At 38.9% G+C, this 20,194-nt stretch overlaps 1 protein-coding gene across 1 annotated transcript in view; it reads left to right on the top strand.

Moving 5' to 3' along the window:
• The window catches only part of LOC122550536 (endothelin receptor type B-like), a 35,113-nt gene that overhangs the window by 1,339 nt on the left and 13,580 nt on the right, over positions 1–20,194 (top strand). Inside the window, exons 2-4 of the mRNA XM_043691434.2 lie at positions 15,272–15,384; positions 15,506–15,710; positions 19,356–19,505. Coding sequence (XP_043547369.1) covers positions 15,272–15,384; positions 15,506–15,710; positions 19,356–19,505 — 468 coding nt within the window. The remainder of the gene's footprint in view (positions 1–15,271; positions 15,385–15,505; positions 15,711–19,355; positions 19,506–20,194) is intronic.

Here is a 20,194-nt window from a genome sequence, read left to right as displayed (position 1 = left end):
GAAGCCAACTGAAGGATATTGTATCGCAGTTACAGTATCCACTCTGGCCCGTTCCGCTGTTCGCTCCGCTAAAAAAAAGTCACATCCCACTGTCTGTCACCATTCAACAATGGGAAGTTTCCGTATTCGTTCAGGAGAAAGCAATTAAACTAGCCACGGAAGGTTGAGTGTGGTTCATTCCAAAGTATTCCAAAAATGGAAAGTGTTAACTATTGCTTAACAACATTTCTGGCAGCGAAAATGAGCTCGTGCAAGTGAACTAAATTATTCCTTCAGGTCTTAATTGTTCTCCGACATTTTAAACATTGGTTAAAAAAAGTCTCTTGTGGTGGAGTGATAGTTTCTGAGGCAAGACGCATGAGTTCAAGCCCCACCTGCTCTAGAAGTGTGTAATAACATCTCTGAACAGGCTGATTGGAACAAAATGTAAAAACTGATTTTTTTTTGTCGTTTATGACTTTTCATTCTCACTCCAATATTTCTCCCGCTCTTTATTTCTGCTATAGTACCTAATTTGCTATCGAATTTAAATCGCTAAATTTGTACCGTCTTCCTGCCCAATCACTATTTATTACACAATCCTGCAATCTGATCGATAAAAGAAATTATGCAGTTGCTGCTCTGTTCATTCTGGTCCCAGATTAGCTCTTATTTAGCAAGTCTGACTAGCGGCACGTATTGCCCTGTTCCAGGAAAACGTGGGCCAAAATGTATGTACAGTAAAGTTCTTACACAACAAAGTTTGAGTTACAGTCCAGCAAAGCCTGCACTATATCTTAGGTGTTGTCAGCTGCATTTTGTATTGTATTGCAACTAACTAGCAGAATAGCACATTCAGATAATTAAAGCCTAAAGCACTACTTTTTAGCAAGCATAGTTTACGTTTAAGTTTTCTCTTCATTATGACATAGGGTCATTCTCTAGTACAAGATCAGAGTGGTGCTGGAAACGGACAGCATATCAGGCAGCATCCAAGGAACAGGAAAATCGAATTATTCCTGATGAAGGACTTTTGCCCGAAACGTCAATTTTCCTGCTCCTCAGATGCTGCCTGACCTGCTGTGCTTTTCCAGCACCACTCTAATCTTGACCCTAATCTCCAGCATCTGCAGTACCCACCTCCGCCTCATTCTCTAGTACTGTTAGTGACAAACAGCTAATGAAATGTTAGCTTTATGGACCTTCTAATCTGACAATCTAGCATTGAGTGTCATAATTTCAGCATTAACAATGGTTCTTTAATTTTCTTCATTCACCAAACATTGATATACTGACATCAATGACTAGCATTGACAAAATAGTCTTTTTAAATTTGAGAGAGCTAAATTGAAATTACGAAAATGCTGTTTGATTCAAGTAGCATAACTCCAATGGCATAGTCACTGTATCGTACAAGGACTCAGAAGGAAATGCGCACTGTTCTGTATCAATGAACAATACGTTATATCAACAGCTTTTAAACTTGTTTGCAATGCAAAGCTCTTTCTACTTTAATTTTAAATTGCACAAAGTGTAAAGGAAGCTATATCAAACTTAGCATTCAGCAAAGGCATGGTTTATTATTTGCAGAATTTACTTGCTGCAAATGTTTGTTCGAGATGCTTTCAAATTTCAATTTTATTAGTTCTTGCAATTGAGGTATAGGTGTGTACTGTACATGTACTTTTCATGGGGTGAAAGAAACCTTCAGCTTAAACATCATATACTGTTTAAACTGACAATGTATCAATGTTCTGGATTATGAGCATATGAAAAATTTTGAATACTCAGGTAATGCATATTTTGCATTGTGCACATTAAATATTGTGTATATTAACATATCCAGTTGTCATATTTCAAAGATGATGATACCCTGAGGTTTTGCAAGAAATTCCAGTTTCATTTCAATAAAAAGTTAACAGTTGTTCATATTAAAAGTGCTTGTTCAGGTTCGTAGATTGTAGGGTATTCTAATCTATTATCTGCATTTCTAACATGGGTAAATGATAGGAATAATACCAATGTGTAATTCAAATAGCGTAACAATTTCTGAATTCACGTTTGCTTGTGTAGCTTAAAATGTACAACCAGTTGACTTTTAAAATGTAAGTGTGGTATTCTTGATGGTCATCTAAATATATCGGATATCCATTTGTTATCATCTTTGCTAATGCTGTTCACCTCTATTTTAAAATTGCCCTCATTGTTCTTTGTCTGTACTTCAGACTTATACTGAACCCATCCTCTCCACAAACACATTGTTTGATGTTCTTGGAATAACAGGATCATCATTACTGGACCCATCCTAAATGTCATCATTTTAATCATTAGTCAACCACACGTACAGCAGCATATGCCAAGATCTTTCTGCTTACGTGTCAGTTAGTACAACTGAGGCACAATATGGCAGTGCCGAGAATCTGAAAATGGAACGGAAGATGGTAGCGTGCTATGACAACTTTCTTACTCATTTTGACCAGAAGACAATGTCCAAACTGAGATAGTATTGTGAAACTATCTGGTGAACATGAATAGAAACATCAAATTTGCCAATAGCACAGGATTAGGTAGTTATGCCTGAACTGACATACAGGTATATTGACATTTCTCCCAAATCAGCTATAGTTCTTGTCTACTGTTTCGTGCTGTCAGCATTGATTTTTGTTTCATGTCTTTTCATGTGCTTTACCATTTTACTTTGCCTCTGCTCAGCAAACAAGAACTACAGGAAGAATCCTACTGACTGCTTGCAAAACATTTCTGTAGGTGTTTGTGTGCAAGTTTTAGCAATGCAACCTAAACATATTCACAAATGTACCATGGGCAGATTAGAATGTATGTGCTCTATAAAGTGGAATATATTTAAATTCTTCAGCTGTTCACTCTCTCCACCTTTGCTAAGCTAGGTGCATTAATTATGAGGAGCACTGAAAACCCTACCTTATTGCTATAACAACTTTATTGCAATAAGTATACTTTGAAAGCTCCGTGATTGCCAAACAGGTAGGACATCAAGATTAGTATTCACTTCTAGTTATCAGCTTTCCCTGCCATTACATATAATTTGCTAATAATCGCTTTTTAACAGTTCTGCTACTTTACATTTCAACAGTGTTATTAATCTTTTGGATAGAAAATCGTAAAAGCAGGACTTTACAACATTTATTTATTTACGCAGTACTTTTTTAATATACAGAAACACAAAAGACCCGACAACAAATGTAATTCTAAAAGGGAAGATTGGAAGGGATAACCACATGTTTTGTGAATCGATTGGATTTTAATTAGACTTTTAAAGAAGCAGAGAAAGATAAGGTCGAGAAGTGAAAAGGAATTTTTGGAACAAATGTATGGTCAGAGAAAAGGACAGTTTGCTGGAAAAGATTATAACATAGCATAACAGAGAGCTAGGAAGGACCAAGACGATGATGGGATTTCAACTTAAAAATTAATTATAATTTTGTTGCATGCTTCAGGAGAGGGAAAAGAAACTTGATGAAGGATGGCTAATGGGCAGCAGACCTTTGAACACACTGAAATCTATGAAGACAAAAGGCAAGGCTGATGCATCAAATGCACCAGTTCATAGAACATAGCAGTATAGCACAGGAACAGGTCATTCAACCCACTATGTCTGTGCTGACCATGATGTTATCCTAAACATAATCCCTGTACGTGGTCTGTATCCCCGTATTCCCTGCCTGTCTTGTGTCTGTCTAAATACCCCTTAAACATCACTATCATATCTGCTTCCACGTTCCAGGCACTTTCTGCTCTCTGTGTAAAAACCTGTTAGAGAAAGGTTGTGAGCTTTTACTTTGTCAAAAGCTGAAGTAGGGTTCAAGAGGACAAGGAGGGTGACTATCATAGTCATAAATGATGTTAGTGACTTCGGTTATGATAATTTTGGTGATGTGGTGGGGGTGAAAATCTAACCGGACTGGTTTAATAACACATCTGCAAGAGAGATGGACAGATCTGCAATCCATTAGTACATTAAGATACTGGAGAGATGAGGAAATTTGAAGGTATGATGATAGTTTGTAAGGCCAAGCATGTTGAAAGTGGACTTCTTTGGCAAAGTTTGATGATGGATTTCAGAGGAAGGGAGGCAATGTCTAAGGAGCGGGAGCTATCTACAATATCAGCTACTGTAGTAGCCAAAAGAGAAACTGGGTGGTCAAGCATTTAATGGGAATTAAATATGAACATATGATTTGGACAAAGCATTGAGAGGGAATAGAGAAAAAAAAGTGTTCTCTATTAGCTGTACCTGCTCAAATTGTCTAATGTTTAATTGCTTTGAAGTTTTATAATAAAACAGCATCCAGTTGAAAATATGCCCTTGAAATTCTCAATGAAATTCTGCATCTGTTCTCTTTTCCTCGGAATCTTTACTTTTCCCTAAACCAGATGCTGAACAGGCACTGGCTGCATATTTCCTTGCATGAAGGGGACAGTGAACTAACAAATGACTGAGTATAAAGAGATAATGCAACTTTCAACATGACAAATGTTGTATTAATATAATACCTTTCATTTACAACTGGGCATACCAAAGCACTTCATAGTCAATTAAATACTTTTTAAATGTAGTCACTGTTGGAATGTAGACAACATGGCAACTGATTTTGTCCATAACAAAGTCCCAGAACAGTAATGTGAAAATGCATACACTTTTTTTTGAGATTCCAATTGAAGGATAAATGTTGACCTAGACACAAGGGATAACTCTGCTGCTCTTCTTCAAAATAGTGCCTTAAGATCTTTGGCATCCACCCAAAACTGCCTCAGTTTAATGTTTCATCTGAATGTTGCACTCTCTGTGCTGCACTGAAGTGCCAGTTTTGACTTTTGTGATGGAGCCCTAGAGTAAAAAATGAAAGCTAGAACAGCGATCTTTTGAGCCACCACTAACATGGCATTTGTAATGAAAAAATTAAAATAACATTACATTTCCAAAGCTGAAACATTTTAAACAATGACGGGAAATGTACCTGGTTAACATGAAAACAGTCCAATTGGACAAGATTCTAAAACTTGACAATTTACAACACTGAAAAATCATATAAATTGTGATTGCTAAAACTGTTTAATTGTCTAATAGACTCATACTCAAATGAAAAAACTTTTTCTTAAATTTATATACTGCACAGAAAATAATAAACTTACCAGCTTTGAGGCACTTGAAAGTCTGTGATATTTTACTTCTATAACTCACATGGAGAGTAGGCATTGGGAAAATTGCCAAAGTTCACTGCAGTAAAACATTGCCAATTTCTTTCCTCTCCTTGATGAAGAGAACAGATACTTCATTAAATCAGAATAGGAATTAAATGTAAAAATTTGTAATTAACAGCAAAAAGTGCTTTTTAGGAAGTATTGGATGTGAATCACTTGTCAATAATTTTAAGTTTCTGCTGCACTAACTGTTGCTATGAATATATTACAGAGAAAAAAAACACACAATATGGTAGCTGAATCACACTCCATTTTGTCAGAGCCACCCATGGCTGTGATCTTCGAGTGCAATAAAGCTACCACAGCTGCAATCTAAAATCCTAGAATTCAGTATATCTAAAGGCTTCACTCTGTTTTAACCTTATAACAACCCTTCAGACCAGTAAAACTGTGAGCCAGTACTAAAGATAATGAATGTAGCTAAGTATGTGGGCTATACTGAATGATTTATGTAGCAAGCTCTCCTTATCTCAAAACTTGGAGTACTACTGTGCATGCCATGGTGCATATGATATGCATCATGTTTATCAGCTTAGGCAGCTTAAAAGTTGATAGAAAGCCCAAGCACTAGATTATCTGTGACAAGTGTAGCCTGGTTAGCATGAAAGTGATAGAATTGGTTCACATATTTATTTGCATTCATCTTATTTCAAGTCAATGATTTGATTAAAAATGAGGAAATAAAGTCATACATCTCTAGAGCACTAAGCTTGAGCAGTTTAGTTCAATACTCAATATTGAAAGTTAAATCCTTGTCTTAAATCTGTCATGTGGCATCAGATGTTTCTTCTCAAGAGAATACTATCTTTGTGTGATTTATTTTATTACCGTCACTATATATATTTTCTGTTGCCACAAGAGGTTGGCGTAATGAGAGCTGTTGGAATTTTGGTGGTCACAAAGTTAATGAATCATGTAGCAAATAACTAAAGAGCATTGTATTGATAATGCAAGATCTCTGGAATAAATAGATTACATCTGAGGTGCATTGATTTAGTGGATAAAGATTATTAAATCTACTGTGTCAACACAGTAATTAAAATAGCTTAGTCCATTTATCTTTACATTCACAATTTTTAAAAATCCAGAATTAGACTTAAAGAAGCAACACGAAGTTAGAACTTGAGCGACAATTTTACCTTCTTGGTATGTCTTTAGTTTGATTGTCATGTATGATCTGAGTTGATGCTTACTGCATGTGACAACAACATTCAGTGGCAGGCATCAATGTTCCCCTCTTTGCTTTATATCCTGGTAACTGGGTGGCCTAGTTTGAACAGGCTGGATTCTTTCTATACTGTCAAACTGATTATCAGCCATGAACTAAAAGGATGAGCATATGATTATAATGTTCCACATTCACTGCAAGGTTCTTAGTTGCATTTTGCAAATATATTTTCCTCAGTGCATTAATTTTGATTTTAAACAGTAGTCCTGAGAAAAGGGAAATGAATAAAGTTTAGTTGAATATCCTTAGCTGTTTTCTACTTCTATTTTGCAATTTTTTTTGTCTTTTTATAATGAACCCTTTGAAATCAAAAATGTCCTTCCCCAGCTACCATTTTGTTTTTCTGTGCTTGAGCATGGGTTCAGCTGCATTGTGACATTTCGCCAAACTCTTTGTCTCCTTTGATTGTCAATGTGACATACCCAAAAGTAAAGGTCATGGCATATCTCCCTTACACAGTGCACAAAACCAACAATGGTGGATCAGTCAGGCCTTACTAAAACTGCTGCTGAGACAATATTTGCACAATCTGCAACTGGATTAAACTAGTAACATGGGAGCCTGCAAGGCAAAGAATGTCTCAGAGTTTATTACACTTTTCACACCCTTTTTATAATCAGATCTTCTGGAATTTGTAAGCCATCTCTAAAGTGTAATTGAATTTCACTTAACCCCTGCCTCTGTAATCCTTCCCAGGAGCTGAATGCTTGCTAAGGTCCGCCACCTTTCTTTGGTTGCTCCTAATCCTGGAGATTTCTTTACATGACCTCCTACCTCCAAGTGCCCAGCCAATAAAGACAAAACCGTTTTGTGAACATCCCTTAGATTTTCCTCCTTGTTTGCTTCCAGCAGTTTCCGGGAGGTTAATCTTTAATTTCAGGAGGTTCCAGGAGAATCCTAGAGGATTGGCAATCCTACACCTTCTCTGAGCCCACAGACTGTAGTTTTGTAGATTTACAGGGTTGGATTAATACTGCTTCCATCAGAGTAATAATGGGTTTTCTCCATTTTGTGTAACTTTCTCTGCCAGAGTGGATCCACAAAATGGTCCTGATTTAATGTGCGTAAATCATTTAACTTTTGACACCTTTGATATTGCAGGTGTGACTTTTAAAAAATCTCTTTTGCACTCATATTGCATTAAACCACATATTTGGCCATTTGATACTTTGATTAGTTGCTGTTAAAATCTGTGAAGAAAAATGTAGCTCCTAATGTCTTGTAAAATTAACATAAATAAACTATTTAATTCATATTTTATGATGTTGGACAAGGTATCCACAGATTTTGCACTTGACTGTATCAGAAAAAGCTGCTACAAACTGTTTTATGACCACGGTAGTGTACATCTGGAATCTCTCACTCAAGTATCATCTTAATTAACCAACCGCTTGGGTGTTTGCCACAAGCATATGCTACATGTATCAGAAATTACGGTATTCTCAGCAGAAAAGAATAAGGACTTTTGTTTTCACCTGTTGAAAGTAATCAAAAATTAAATCTAATGATAGAAGCTAAGATATCACATTCACTGACTTACTGATCTAGATCGACAAAATGTGCTTAAATGTTTGGCAAAATATGGATTATGAAAATCTTAGAAGACAGACTGTAATCTGCAACAAATGTACCTGAACTTTAATTTCACAGAGTAAATTTGAGCTTTTTGTACCGGCAATAGCAGATCATTGCACATCTTCTTTCATCTTCAGTGAACTTAAAAGGAAGGAGATGGTAAATCAAAATCTCATTTGCCTGCTCATGTGAATAGAAAATATCCTATTTGACTATTTCAAGAGCAAGAAGTTCTCCCTATCTTGATAAATATTACTTCCTCCAAAAATATTACCAAATGCAGGCTATCTGTTCATTCATTTTCTGCTTGTGAGGCCTTATGTGAATACCTCTGTTCTCTCCTGTTCCCTTCACACTGGCCTCAGGCTTCTTGTATCGGCAGTATTTGCCTTTTATTCCTAGACACATCTGACCTTGTAAATTATTGTCCCTTCTCCAACCTCCTTTTCATTTCTGAATTCCTTGGGTATGTAGTGACCTCCTAGATCCATTCACATTTCTTCTCAAAACTCCATGTTTGAATCCTGCAATCAGCAGTCTGCCCGGATCGCAGTACTTAATAGTTCTTAACAAAATCGCAAGTGTCAGCTCAAGTGACTATAATAAAGGTAAACTTTCCAGTGTCATTCTTTTTGACCTGGCTTCAACCCTTGACATGGTTTGCCATACCATCCTCCACTGATGCCTCTCCTCCATCATTCAACTCAGGCAGACAGGTCTCAGCTGGTTCCATTCTCCTCTATTTAACCGCAGGCAGAAAACCAGTTGCAATGAGTTCTGTTCCTGCATACTCAACTCTGGTGTCCCCATGGATTTATCCTTTCCTTCATCTTAGTTCTCATCCATAGGATGCCTCTTGGTGATATCATTTGAAGGAATGCATTATTTTTTAATTGTACATTGATGACATCCAGCTCTCCCTCACTAACATCTCTCAACTTCTCTACTGTTGCTAAAATATCAGACTGCTTCTCTGACAGCCAATACTGGATCAGCAGTAATGCTCTCCAATCATATATTGGGAAGATGGAAGCCATTGTTTTCAGACTACAGTTCAAACTTAGTTCCCTAGATGCTGGTTCCATCCTTCTCCTTGGCAGCAGGCCAAGATTAAGCCATTCTATTTTCAACTTTGGTGTCACATCTGAGCTCCCAACCTCATTCCTGGCATCGGTAAGGCTGCCTATTTTCATCTCTGTACGATTGCTGGACATTATCATTGCCTCACCTACTGCTCAAGCCCTGATGTTTTCTTAGTTTTCTTAGACTTAACTATGCCAATACTCTCCTGGCCAATCTCCCACATTATATCCTCCTTAAACTCTAGGCCATATAAAGCTTTGCTGCCTGTGTCTTACCTCTCAACAAGTCCCATTGACTTTACCAAAGAATTAGATTAGATTAGATTAGATTAGATTACATTACAGTGTGGAAACAGGCCCTTCGGCCCAACAAGTCCACACCGCCCCGCCGAAGCGTAACCCACCCATACCGCTACATTTACCCCTTACCTAACACCAAGGGCAATTTAGCATAGCCAGTTCACCTGACCTGCACATCTTTTGGACTGTGGGAGGAAACCGGAGCACCCGGAGGAAACTCACGCAGACACGGGGAGAACGTGCAAACTCCACACAGTCAGTCGCCCGAGGCGGGAACTGAACCCGGGTCTCTGGCATTATAGAATCTCTACAGTGTGGAAGCAGATCATTCGGCCCATTGAGTCCACATTGACCTTCCAAACAGCATCCCACCTAGACCCCCCCCACCCTATAACCTTGCATTTCTCATGCCTAATCCACTGCACTTCCCTGGAAATTATGGGCAATTTAGCATGGACAATCCATCAAACTCACATCATTAAACTGTAGAAGGAAACCAGAACAGCCAAAGGAAACCCATGCTGATGCGGGGAGAAAACGCAAATTCCACACAGACAGTCATCTGAGGGTGGAGTCGAACATGGGTCTCTGGGGCTGTGAGGTAGCAGTGCCACTGAGATTGTGTGTTTGCTGACCTAGTTGGTTTGCAGTCAAGCAATGTTTTTATTTTAAAATTCTTATCCTGGTTTTTAAATCCCTCCAGAGCTTCCTCCCTCCTTATCTCGGTAACCTCTTCTAACTCCACAACCCTCTGAGGTGCCTGTGCTCCTTAAATTTTGGCATCTTGTGTATTCCTAATGATAATGACTTCACCATTAGTGGTTTTCCCTTCAGTTATCTAGGCCTCAAGCTTTGATGTCTTCACTCTGCACATCTCTAATTTGATGTCAAATAAAAACTGAAAGAATTACAGATGCTGTAAATCAGGAACAAAACAGAAATTGCTGGAAAAGCTCATCAGGTCTGGCAGCGTCTGTGGAGAAAATTTGGGTTAATGTCTTGGGTCGAGTTCAGAGGAAGGGTCACTTGACCGAAATGTTAACTCGGATCTCTCTTCGCAGACGCTGCCAGACCGGCTGAGCTTTTCCAGCAATCTCTCTATTTGGAAGACCTTCTTTAAGACAATCCTTTAAACCTGTCTTTTTGACTAAGAGTTTGTCATTTGACCCCAATGTCTTTTTATGTGGTTCATTGTCGGACAAAGTCTAACTATGTCTATGTCAGACAAGTTGCTTTGAAGTGCCTCAGGATGTTTTGTTAGATAAAGGCATTTTATGAATGTAAGTTGCAATATATTTATCTGCATAACCATGACTACATTCAACCTTCAACATTCAACATTAAACTGTTAATTTAGGACATGCTAGAGGTGTGATAACATGCCATGTAAATGCAATTTCTTTTCTGCTTCCGGCAATGATTAATCCTTAGATACTTCAACCCTTTATTTCTTGTATCTTAAAGGATTTGAATCTGAGGGAACTTACTTTTGGAGGAGGTTTAGAGATGTGTGGAGTGGAGATTAAGGATGTAGGTGGTTAGCTCCTGGGATTAATTGTAGAAGTAAAGTTGTTGGAATGAAATGAACTTAGATTAGATTAGGTTAGATTATTTACAGTGTGGAAACAGGCCTTTTGGCCCAACAAGTCCACACCGACCCTCCGAAGAGTAACCCACCAGGACCCATTCCCCCTGAAACTAGGGGCAATTTAGCATGGCCAATCACCTGACCTGCACATCTTTGGACTGTGGGAGGAAACCAGAGCACCCGGAGGAAACCCACACAGACACGGGGAGAATATGCAAACTCCAGACAGACAGTCAACCGAGGTGGGAATTGAACCTGGGTCCCTGGCACTGTGAGGCAGCAGTGCTAACCACTGAGCCACCATTTCTTTCTGTGGCTCAGATTTTTATGCCTCTAATTAATATGACATTACTTTGAATTTCATTATACATTACATCATTGGAAAAACCACAAATAGCTAATTGCATTTTAACATCTTAACATTCTTCTTCTACTGATTACTTTAAATGGCTTGAGATTTTCTTTTCTTGCCCAGCTTATGTATTACTGTTCCATTTTTAATTTGCTCAATGTTGTTTACTTTGACACTCCAGTCTTTAGAAATTGCAAGTGATAAACAATGACAGCAACCGGCACTAAATTATACTATTTGCACAGAATAATGTTCCAAGCATTTTATGTTGGAATGATATAAACTTATTTCATTGTTCCTGTTGTCCTCTCAATAGTACAATGGAACTGTATAACACACCAGTATGAATGTTATTTGACATTTATATGTGGCTCTCAAATCACATGAACTCTTTTAAAAAAACTGCGTGTCCTTCTTTATTTAATTAGGCCCTGCTGGTTAGGCCAGCATTTATTCCCCATCTGGCAATTAGGAATCACCCTCGTGTCTGGAGTCACACGTAAGCCAGACCAGTTAAGGATCCCCTTCACTAAAAGACATTAGTGAACCAGATGGGTTTTTATGACAATCAATGGCAGATAAGTTTTTTGATTCGCGAATACACATTTAACCATCTGTCAAGGTAAACTTTGAACCCACATTTCCAGAATATGAGTCATTGTTTACCAATACACTACTGTCTCCTTATAGCAGAACCTAACTGTATCTTAGAATATAATGTTAAGAGGTTCCTGCTTCACATCCTTTGATTCAGCGCGGCTCTCTTGTTCTGGTCAAGGTCAACAAGGTCCTAAGCCTTTCACTAATTGCACACAAACTACCAAAACAGCTTTTCTCCTTCATGTAAAGAACTATTTTATTGCAGAAATTAAACAATTCCCAAAGGAGCATCACTGCATTAAAATGCCTTTATTCATGGGAATGGGTTGTGGATAATACAGATGAAAATAAGTTGAAAGATCATTTCCATGAATTTGCTGAAATAGAATGGTATTGTATGTGAAATTTAATATTGTGCCAACTCCAGTGAGTTGATGCTGCCAAATGGTGGTGGTTGGAAGCTGAAGGCTTCAGATTTATTCTCTGAGCCTTTCTGAGCCAGGTGCAGTGCCTTATTAAATTTCCCATACTTCTCGAAGTGAAAAAAATTAAAAACATCCAGCTATGCACTTGTAGAGTTGGGGGTGGAATCATACTATATGATTTCAGTCATACTTATTTATTCCCATAAACTTTCTCTTCATGCAAGGCACTAACTTATTTAAACTGGCCTTAATTTACAGACAGAGAAACCTTATGCATATTTGTATTTGCAACTGAATTTTTAAGCAAATTTGAGTGCTTCCTGAAGAGGGCAGTTTGAATTGTGTAATATGAGGGCGAAATGCTGATAATTATAGGTCTACTATTGGTGGTGGTCATAGTCAGAATATTTTGAAGTGCTGGTTTTCAGCTCTTCTTGGGCCCAGTGATTGCTTTGGTGATAATTTGGTGACAGTTTTGAACATTAGCCTATGCCACACTGATTCAGTGCTGTCAGACTAATAAAATTGACATACAGTGGTGCCTCAGAATCCAACTTTAATTTGTTCCAGGAGGCTGTTCGGATTGTAAAAAGTTTGGATTCCGAAACTATTTTCCCCATAAGAAATAATGGAAAGTGAATTAATCCATTTCTGGACCCAAAAAAAAAATTCAACACACTTTTAACTGCAAATACATATGGTTAAGGTAAAATAAGATGAGTAAATGACCTAAATATCAAGTAAAAATAATAAAAGCAAGAAATAAATGTACTAGCATGAAAATAACTCAATTTACCTTAGTGAGGAGTGCTAATGGTGAATGCACTTATTTGCTTCACTGCTCTTCTTGGGTGCCATGGTGAATGCACAAGGGTGATAATTAAAAAAAACAGCACAAATGAAGGTGAAATCATGAGGTAAACTAGTGATGGACACACGAGAGATGCTTTCACGACTACTTCCCGGGACGAACTGAACAAACAATGTGCGACCTGAACAGTACATGGTGTTCGGATTCTGAAAATGTGTTCGGATTTTAGGGCAAAATTTTCTCGAAATAATTGTTCGGATTCCAATTTGTTCGAACAATAGGGCGTTCGGATTCTGGGGTCACCACTGTATTCCTAAAGAATGTAGCAAAATATTGTACCTGATGGGATGTCTGTCTAGTCACAAATATAATGCCACTAGGCTAAACTATCCTACACTTGTAGTTTCAATTAGTACAAATTGTAAAACCCCCAAGTTTAGGTGTGGTCCAAGAATAGGATTCCAAAGTTCGGTTACTTATTACAAGTCTTAGAATCTAAGGCAATCAGAATCTAACTATGGCCCCTTATTGTTCAATGGCAATACCATTGTTGAATCCCTCATTATCAATGTCCTTGGGGTTACTATTGAATAGAAATTGAATTGGAGTAGCCATACAAATACACTGGCAGAAAAACAGGTCCAAGGCTAGAAATTCTGTGGTGAGTATCTCAGACCCTGTTCTTCCTCAAGCCTATCCACCATTGACAAGGTTCAAGCCAAGAAGGTGATGGAATACACCCATTTACCTGCATGTTCCCAGCTATTGTGACATTCAAGAAGCTTGACATCATCCAAAGCAAAGCATCCCACCTGATTGGTACCCTTTCCCCCACCTTCACTCCTTTCATAATCGCTGCACATTGGCAGCAACATGTTATCATCTAGAAGATGTAAATTATCCTCTGATAGCACTGTCCAAATTAGTGGGCGGCATGGTGGCACAGTGGTTAGCACTGCTCCCTCACAGCGCCAGAGACCCGGGTTCAATTCCCGCCTCAGACGACTGACTGTGTGGAGTTTGCACATTCTCCCCGTGTCTGCGTGGGTTTCCTCCGGGTGCTCCGGTTTTCTCCCACAGTCCAAAGATGTGCAGGTCAGGTGAATTGGCCACGCTAAATTGCCCATAGTGTTAGGTAAAGGGTAAATGTAGGGGTATGGGTGGGTTGCGCTTCGGTGGATCGGTGTGGACTTGTTGGGCTGAAGGGCCTGTTTCCACACTGTAATGTAACCTAATCTAATCAAACCTCTCCCTCTGCCACCCAGAAAGACAATGGCAGCAGATGCATGGAAACACCACCACTTGCGAGTTCCCCTCCAATCCACACACCATCCAGATTTGAAATTATACTACCATTCCCTTACTGTTACTGAGGTAAAATGCTGAAACTCCCTTCTATGCAGACGGCTGGAGAACAGAAGACTCAAAGAGTTCAGCTATTTAAGAAGAAAGCTCATCATCATCCTTTCCAGGGCAATTAAGATTGGGCAACTTCTGGTGGTTCAACCAGCTATGTCCACATCCCCTGAATGAACTTAAAGTGGGATTGGATTATTTTGTTGTAAGTCCTCCAGTCATTGTAGACTGTTGATCCTCAACATCTGGTTTTGCACAAGGAGCAGTTTCTGAAGTGTGAGACTAAAGGGCAAAACACTGATTGCAAAGTATACGTTGTGGTCATCACTAAAGAAAAGAGAAAGGAATGCAAATTTCAAGAATGATTTTTATTCATTTGTGGAATATGGTCCTCACTGGCAAATCCAGCAATTATTGCTCATGTCTAATAGTCCTTGAGACAGTAGGCATAGAGCCATAGAGATGTACAGCACAGAAACAGAACCTTCAGTCCAACCCGCCCATGCCGACCAGATATCCCAACCCAATCTAGTCCCACCTGCCAAAGGTAATGAGCTGTCTTCTTAAGTACAATTGTGTAATTTGTTAAATATCAATAGAGATAAATGAAGCTTCAGTCTCATTGCTGAAATCACAAATAGGCCAGTTAAGGATAGAAACTACCCTTCTTTAAAGGACATTAATGAATCAGATGGTTTTATTTTACAATTTATAATTAATCCTTTTCTTTTCAGCTCCATGCTGAAGACTGGCCCTTTGGGGTGGAAATATGCAAACTCATGCCATTTATGCAGAAGGCGTCTGTTGGAATCACTGTTCTCAGTCTCTGTGCACTCAGTATAGACAGGTAATTTAACACACCAGTCAAATATGTTTTATTTCTGTCCTATCTCTCTCTCTCTCTGCTTATTATCAAAAGGCATTTTACGCATAATGTGTTATTTTCTAATGCATTCATCCAATCTCAGGTATCGAGCTGTAGCATCCTGGAGCCGTATTCAAGGAATCAGAGTTCCCATGTGGACTGTGATTGAAATTATTCTCATCTGGGTTGTGTCAATTATTCTGGCAGTTCCTGAGACTATAGCCTTTGACCTGGTAAATGTAGACTACAGAGGAAAGAAATTCAATGTCTGCTTGCTCCATCCTGTTCAAAAAAGTCAATTTATGCAGGTATGTGGATCCATCATTTTTATTTATGGATAATATTCAGCAATACCCTTTTCTGATCAGGCACGGACAGGGTACAGCTGATTTAGTCTGCAACCACATAGTGACATGACAATAACTAATGCATAAAATTAACCAAGTACAACATTACATTGAACTCTTTAATAAAATCACAGAATTTTAATAGACAACCGTTATTTGGTTCAGTTATTTGAATAGAACTGACACTATTTAAGATTGACATGCACTCTAGTAAAAGGCCCTCTCAAAATATCTTTTGTCATTTTACATGCTCACACACGTACCCAGTATTCGGAACTTCATTTCTTCTATGTACATTTACTGTACTACCAATGTTTATAAATATTTCTCCTGTCACACATAATGCATAATCAGAGGCTACAATGAAATAAGATGGATTATTACACACTTGTTTCATTTCAGTTTGAATTTAGATCTGATTTGTAAAATAGAGAGCCATTCATTATGGCCATGACCCTACTTTATGAATGCAGCTCATAGTTTGGAAAGACTTATACACAACTACTGTGATTTGAAATAAGGTAGCTAGGAAAGCTGGTAGTGAAGGATACCAAATTTGTTCTGCCCTGTAAATTGTATGCTTTTATTTTATGCTATAATTAACCCAAGAATGTATCATATTGATGGTGGACACCAATAAGTGACTATTTTTCCCAGCTCTGTTAGGGGTGGCACGGTGGCAAGCACTGCCACCTCACAGCACCAGGGACCCGGGTTCAATTCCCACCTCGGGCAACTATCTGTGCGGAGTTTGCACATTCTCCCCGTGCCTGCGTGGGTTTCCTCCCACAGTTCAAAGATGTGCAGGTTAGGTGAATTGGCCATGCTAAATTGCCTGTTGTGTGAGTGGAATGGGTCTGGGTGGGTTGCTCTTTGGAGGGTCAGTGTGGACTTGTTGGGCCGAAGGGCCTGTTTCCACACTGTAAGTAATCTAATCTTGTATTACTGAACATGAAATTCACTCCATTACATTAGAAATATAAGCTGATTACAGGGGCTTTCCAGAGGGTCATTTCCTCTCCATTGCCACATTTTCTCAGGAGTAGCAAAAGCTCGTACTGCAGGCCCAGCAAATTTACAGGCAACACGGGTTACAGTGTGGATAGTAGAGTTGGTATCTTTCCAGAATTGACCTGGATCTCCAGGAATAAAACTGAAGAGGGCAGCTAGACATCTCATGGGGCTGATTCCACAAGGCTACAATGGTCCCGACCAACATCCAGCTAAAAAATAGAGGGGAGCCCACCCATCATCTGAACGACTACCCTGCAGTAGTTTGATGCTGGGAGCAGTATTAATAGCTTTAAGCTGATACCTCTGCCTTAGCTCAGGGAGACATGCTGTTTTAGATAGCTGCTGGCTAATCCCACTTAGCCATAGTTCTATAATCCCACCAACGCTAGTGGAGCCACAGGCTACAGCTGAGACATCAAGGAACTAAGCAGCCCAGATAGGTCTGGAATCTCCCATGGCCTGCCCTGGTGAGAGGATTGGGGAGGTTCAAGGGGCAGATTGGAAAGCTAAAGGTGGGGTGTTCACCTTGGAGGAGTGGGGGAGGGGTGGGGTCTACAGGGTTCACAAAAGAGGTAACCATTCCCCACCCCATTGTCACAAAGCTGAAGCTGCTAGTCTTGTTGCATGGTGCCATAGTAAATTTAACGGTGGCAGCAGAATAAGGCCCTTGCAGGCTGTCACGTGTTTCCATAAAACAACAGAAAAGTCATGTGTGGAAAGTTAGCAGCAGAAATATACCCCATTTACCTTTAAACCCACCAATGGGCAAGTATAAATTCCACCCCTGAGAGGTTTACAGAGTTCTTCATTTTGTTTTAAGAACTTACGATTCTCACAGTAGCACAGAATGATTGCTACACACATAGAGGTAATTTGACTTGTATGTGCAGCTAAACTGAGTCTGCACCTCACAATGTGATAGGTCTGCTGCTACCATCCTCTTTAAATGTAGGGACCTACAAGTTCTGCATAGTTTGTTGTGGTAGAGGAAAATCATGCTGAGATCTAACGAGAAGAGTCCCTAAAAGTTAACAAGATCTAGTATATTCCATGTTAGCAGATAAGTACAGGTGATGTTGATTTGATAGACATTGTTACAGAGACTTTAAGGAGAGTCTGATAGCTAGGTTTATTCCATTAAGATCCTAAACTGTTCTATCCACAAGTCCATATGATATCATCATAGTGTATCATGCAACTGGAACTACTCTGTGTTAACCTTTTGATACCTTTATATAATAGCTCCACCCAAGCACACTGATGTATTTGCTTCAATCATCAACATGCCACCTCTTCCCTAAATGTGACTTTACAAATTTGTGATTTTCCTTGATTGTATTTTCTTAAGACTGGAGGACTGGTAATTTGCTAAGTAGAAGGCTGCTGTCATTGATTCTTTTTCTAGTGGTGTGAGATCAATAGGTCACTTTAAATCAGGAGGACCTTTAATCTTTTGAAATTCCTTCATGGAGGATATCATCCCTTCTAAAACAGGAGGTTATTTCTTTGCAGTATTTTGAATAATAAGACATTGGTTGTCTTTCTGAGTTGTGGCCTCTATACAGTGTATATATCACATCTTCAGTCTGTGTCAGCACATTTTTATTCTCAGTTGCCAGTACTTTTGTGCTGAACAACATAGATTCTTTGAACATGTTGACTGGTTTAGACTCTCACTCACTCTCAGTGATTACACTATTGATAAAGCCAACATATTCACTTCCAAATTTCTGCTGTTTGAGAATTGCTCCTTGCTTGCCATGATCTTTGTCTGTGTTAATGAGGACACTTCCTGGCAAAATAAGGAAGGAAACATTCTGTTTGAATTTGTCTCTTCTGAGTCATCTCTGCATCTAATATCAGACTTAAATCTGCCACAGTTACTCATTCACCAAGCTGTATTGTAGTCTGAATTATTTCAGTTATTAATTTGTTGATTCTCTCAATATGACTTATGACTGTCTTATTCCTTATGCTTCCTTTAAACTGAGCTGATTCTTGCAGTTTGAGCTGTCTTCAGCGTTGATACATTTCTGCCAAACCAGTATAGTCACGCTTTCACAATCAGCTATGAGGTCTTTAGTTTCCTTAGAGATCCAAGGCTAACAAACTAATGGCCAAGCTCTGGCACTACATATTTTAATCTCCAAATGTCACATAGTCAGACAGCATGGAAACAGACCACTGTCTTGGGTCTAAAGTTGGCAACTCTAAGTAAATTAGGAGAAAGTGAGGACTGCAAATGCTGGAGATCAGAGCTTAAAAATGTGTTGCTGGAAAAGCGCAGCAGGTCAGGCAGCATCAAAGTAGCAGGAGAAGGGCTGAAGAAGGGCTTATGCCCGAAACGTCGATTCTCCTGCTCCTTTGATGCTGCCTGACCTGCTGCGCTTTTCCAGCAACACATTTTTAAACTCTAAGTAAATCTAGAATTCGGAATGTTGCATTCAATAATTTGCATGTTTCAAATGCTCAGTGTGACGTGTGTGAAATGTTTTATATTATGGTTTGGATCAGGACTGTGGCAGTTGTGATTCTTTTAATGTGATTGTCTTTCTTTGCTTTAATGTGAGATTTTTATGTACCTATTTTCAGTTCTACAAGATAGCAAAAGACTGGTGGCTCTTTGCTTTTTATTTCTGTATGCCCCTCGCTTGCACAGCTCTGTTTTACTCTTTAATGACTTGTGAGATGTTAAGAAAGAAAAGTGGGATGCAGATCGCCCTGAATGATCACCTGAAACAAGTAAGCATCTAAATATTAATTTTACATAATGTTTTGAAGTTCAACATGACAATCGGTTTTCGTATACAAATAACTTAAACAGTATCAGTGGTCACCTTCAATTTTATGTTGTCAACTAAATATTATGACTTTCTCAAGCTGACTTATGTCTTTTCCTTAATTCAATACAGTTAGTATTACTTGTAAGTTAATTTGAGCCTTCACTGAGATTGAGCTGGAGTTACCTGGAGAATTTAGCAGGGCTCTCTCAGAACTTCAGGAGCTCAAACTTCAAAAGAGGGTCTATTTTCATTTAATTTAATTTCATTTTATTTCCTTCAGTTTCTCTCAAAAGGAGGTCTTCTGGTGCAGTGGATAGTATTCCTGCATCTGAGCCAGACTTTTGAGATCAACCCCCACTTCATGACTTGATGGTTACAGAAGGTTTAACGCATATCACAGCAAAATTGGTTATCATACCCTTACAATTTCTGTCCTGCCACAGCCACAGCTACAGCCATATCCATTTCTTTCATTTGACTCTCTGATGCACCTCTTGGTTTAAAGGCCTGTCAAGCATACTTAATGGAATGTTGAATGCAAAGGCTACCTCCATGAAAATTGATCTGTTGTAGACCCAGCCTGTAAGTGCTCAGTCAGCCTCCATATTTGGTCCCACTGGCAAAATCCTGAAGTCATTACGAGAATCT

Source organism: Chiloscyllium plagiosum, unplaced genomic scaffold (genome assembly GCF_037043375.1).
Source record: "Chiloscyllium plagiosum isolate Xiang-an unplaced genomic scaffold, Cpla_swu_hap1 HiC_scaffold_6, whole genome shotgun sequence".
NCBI classification, from domain to species: domain Eukaryota; kingdom Metazoa; phylum Chordata; class Chondrichthyes; order Orectolobiformes; family Hemiscylliidae; genus Chiloscyllium; species Chiloscyllium plagiosum.
The sequence above is the reverse complement of the archived record's forward strand: the minus strand, read 5'-3'. Positions and strand labels throughout refer to the sequence as shown.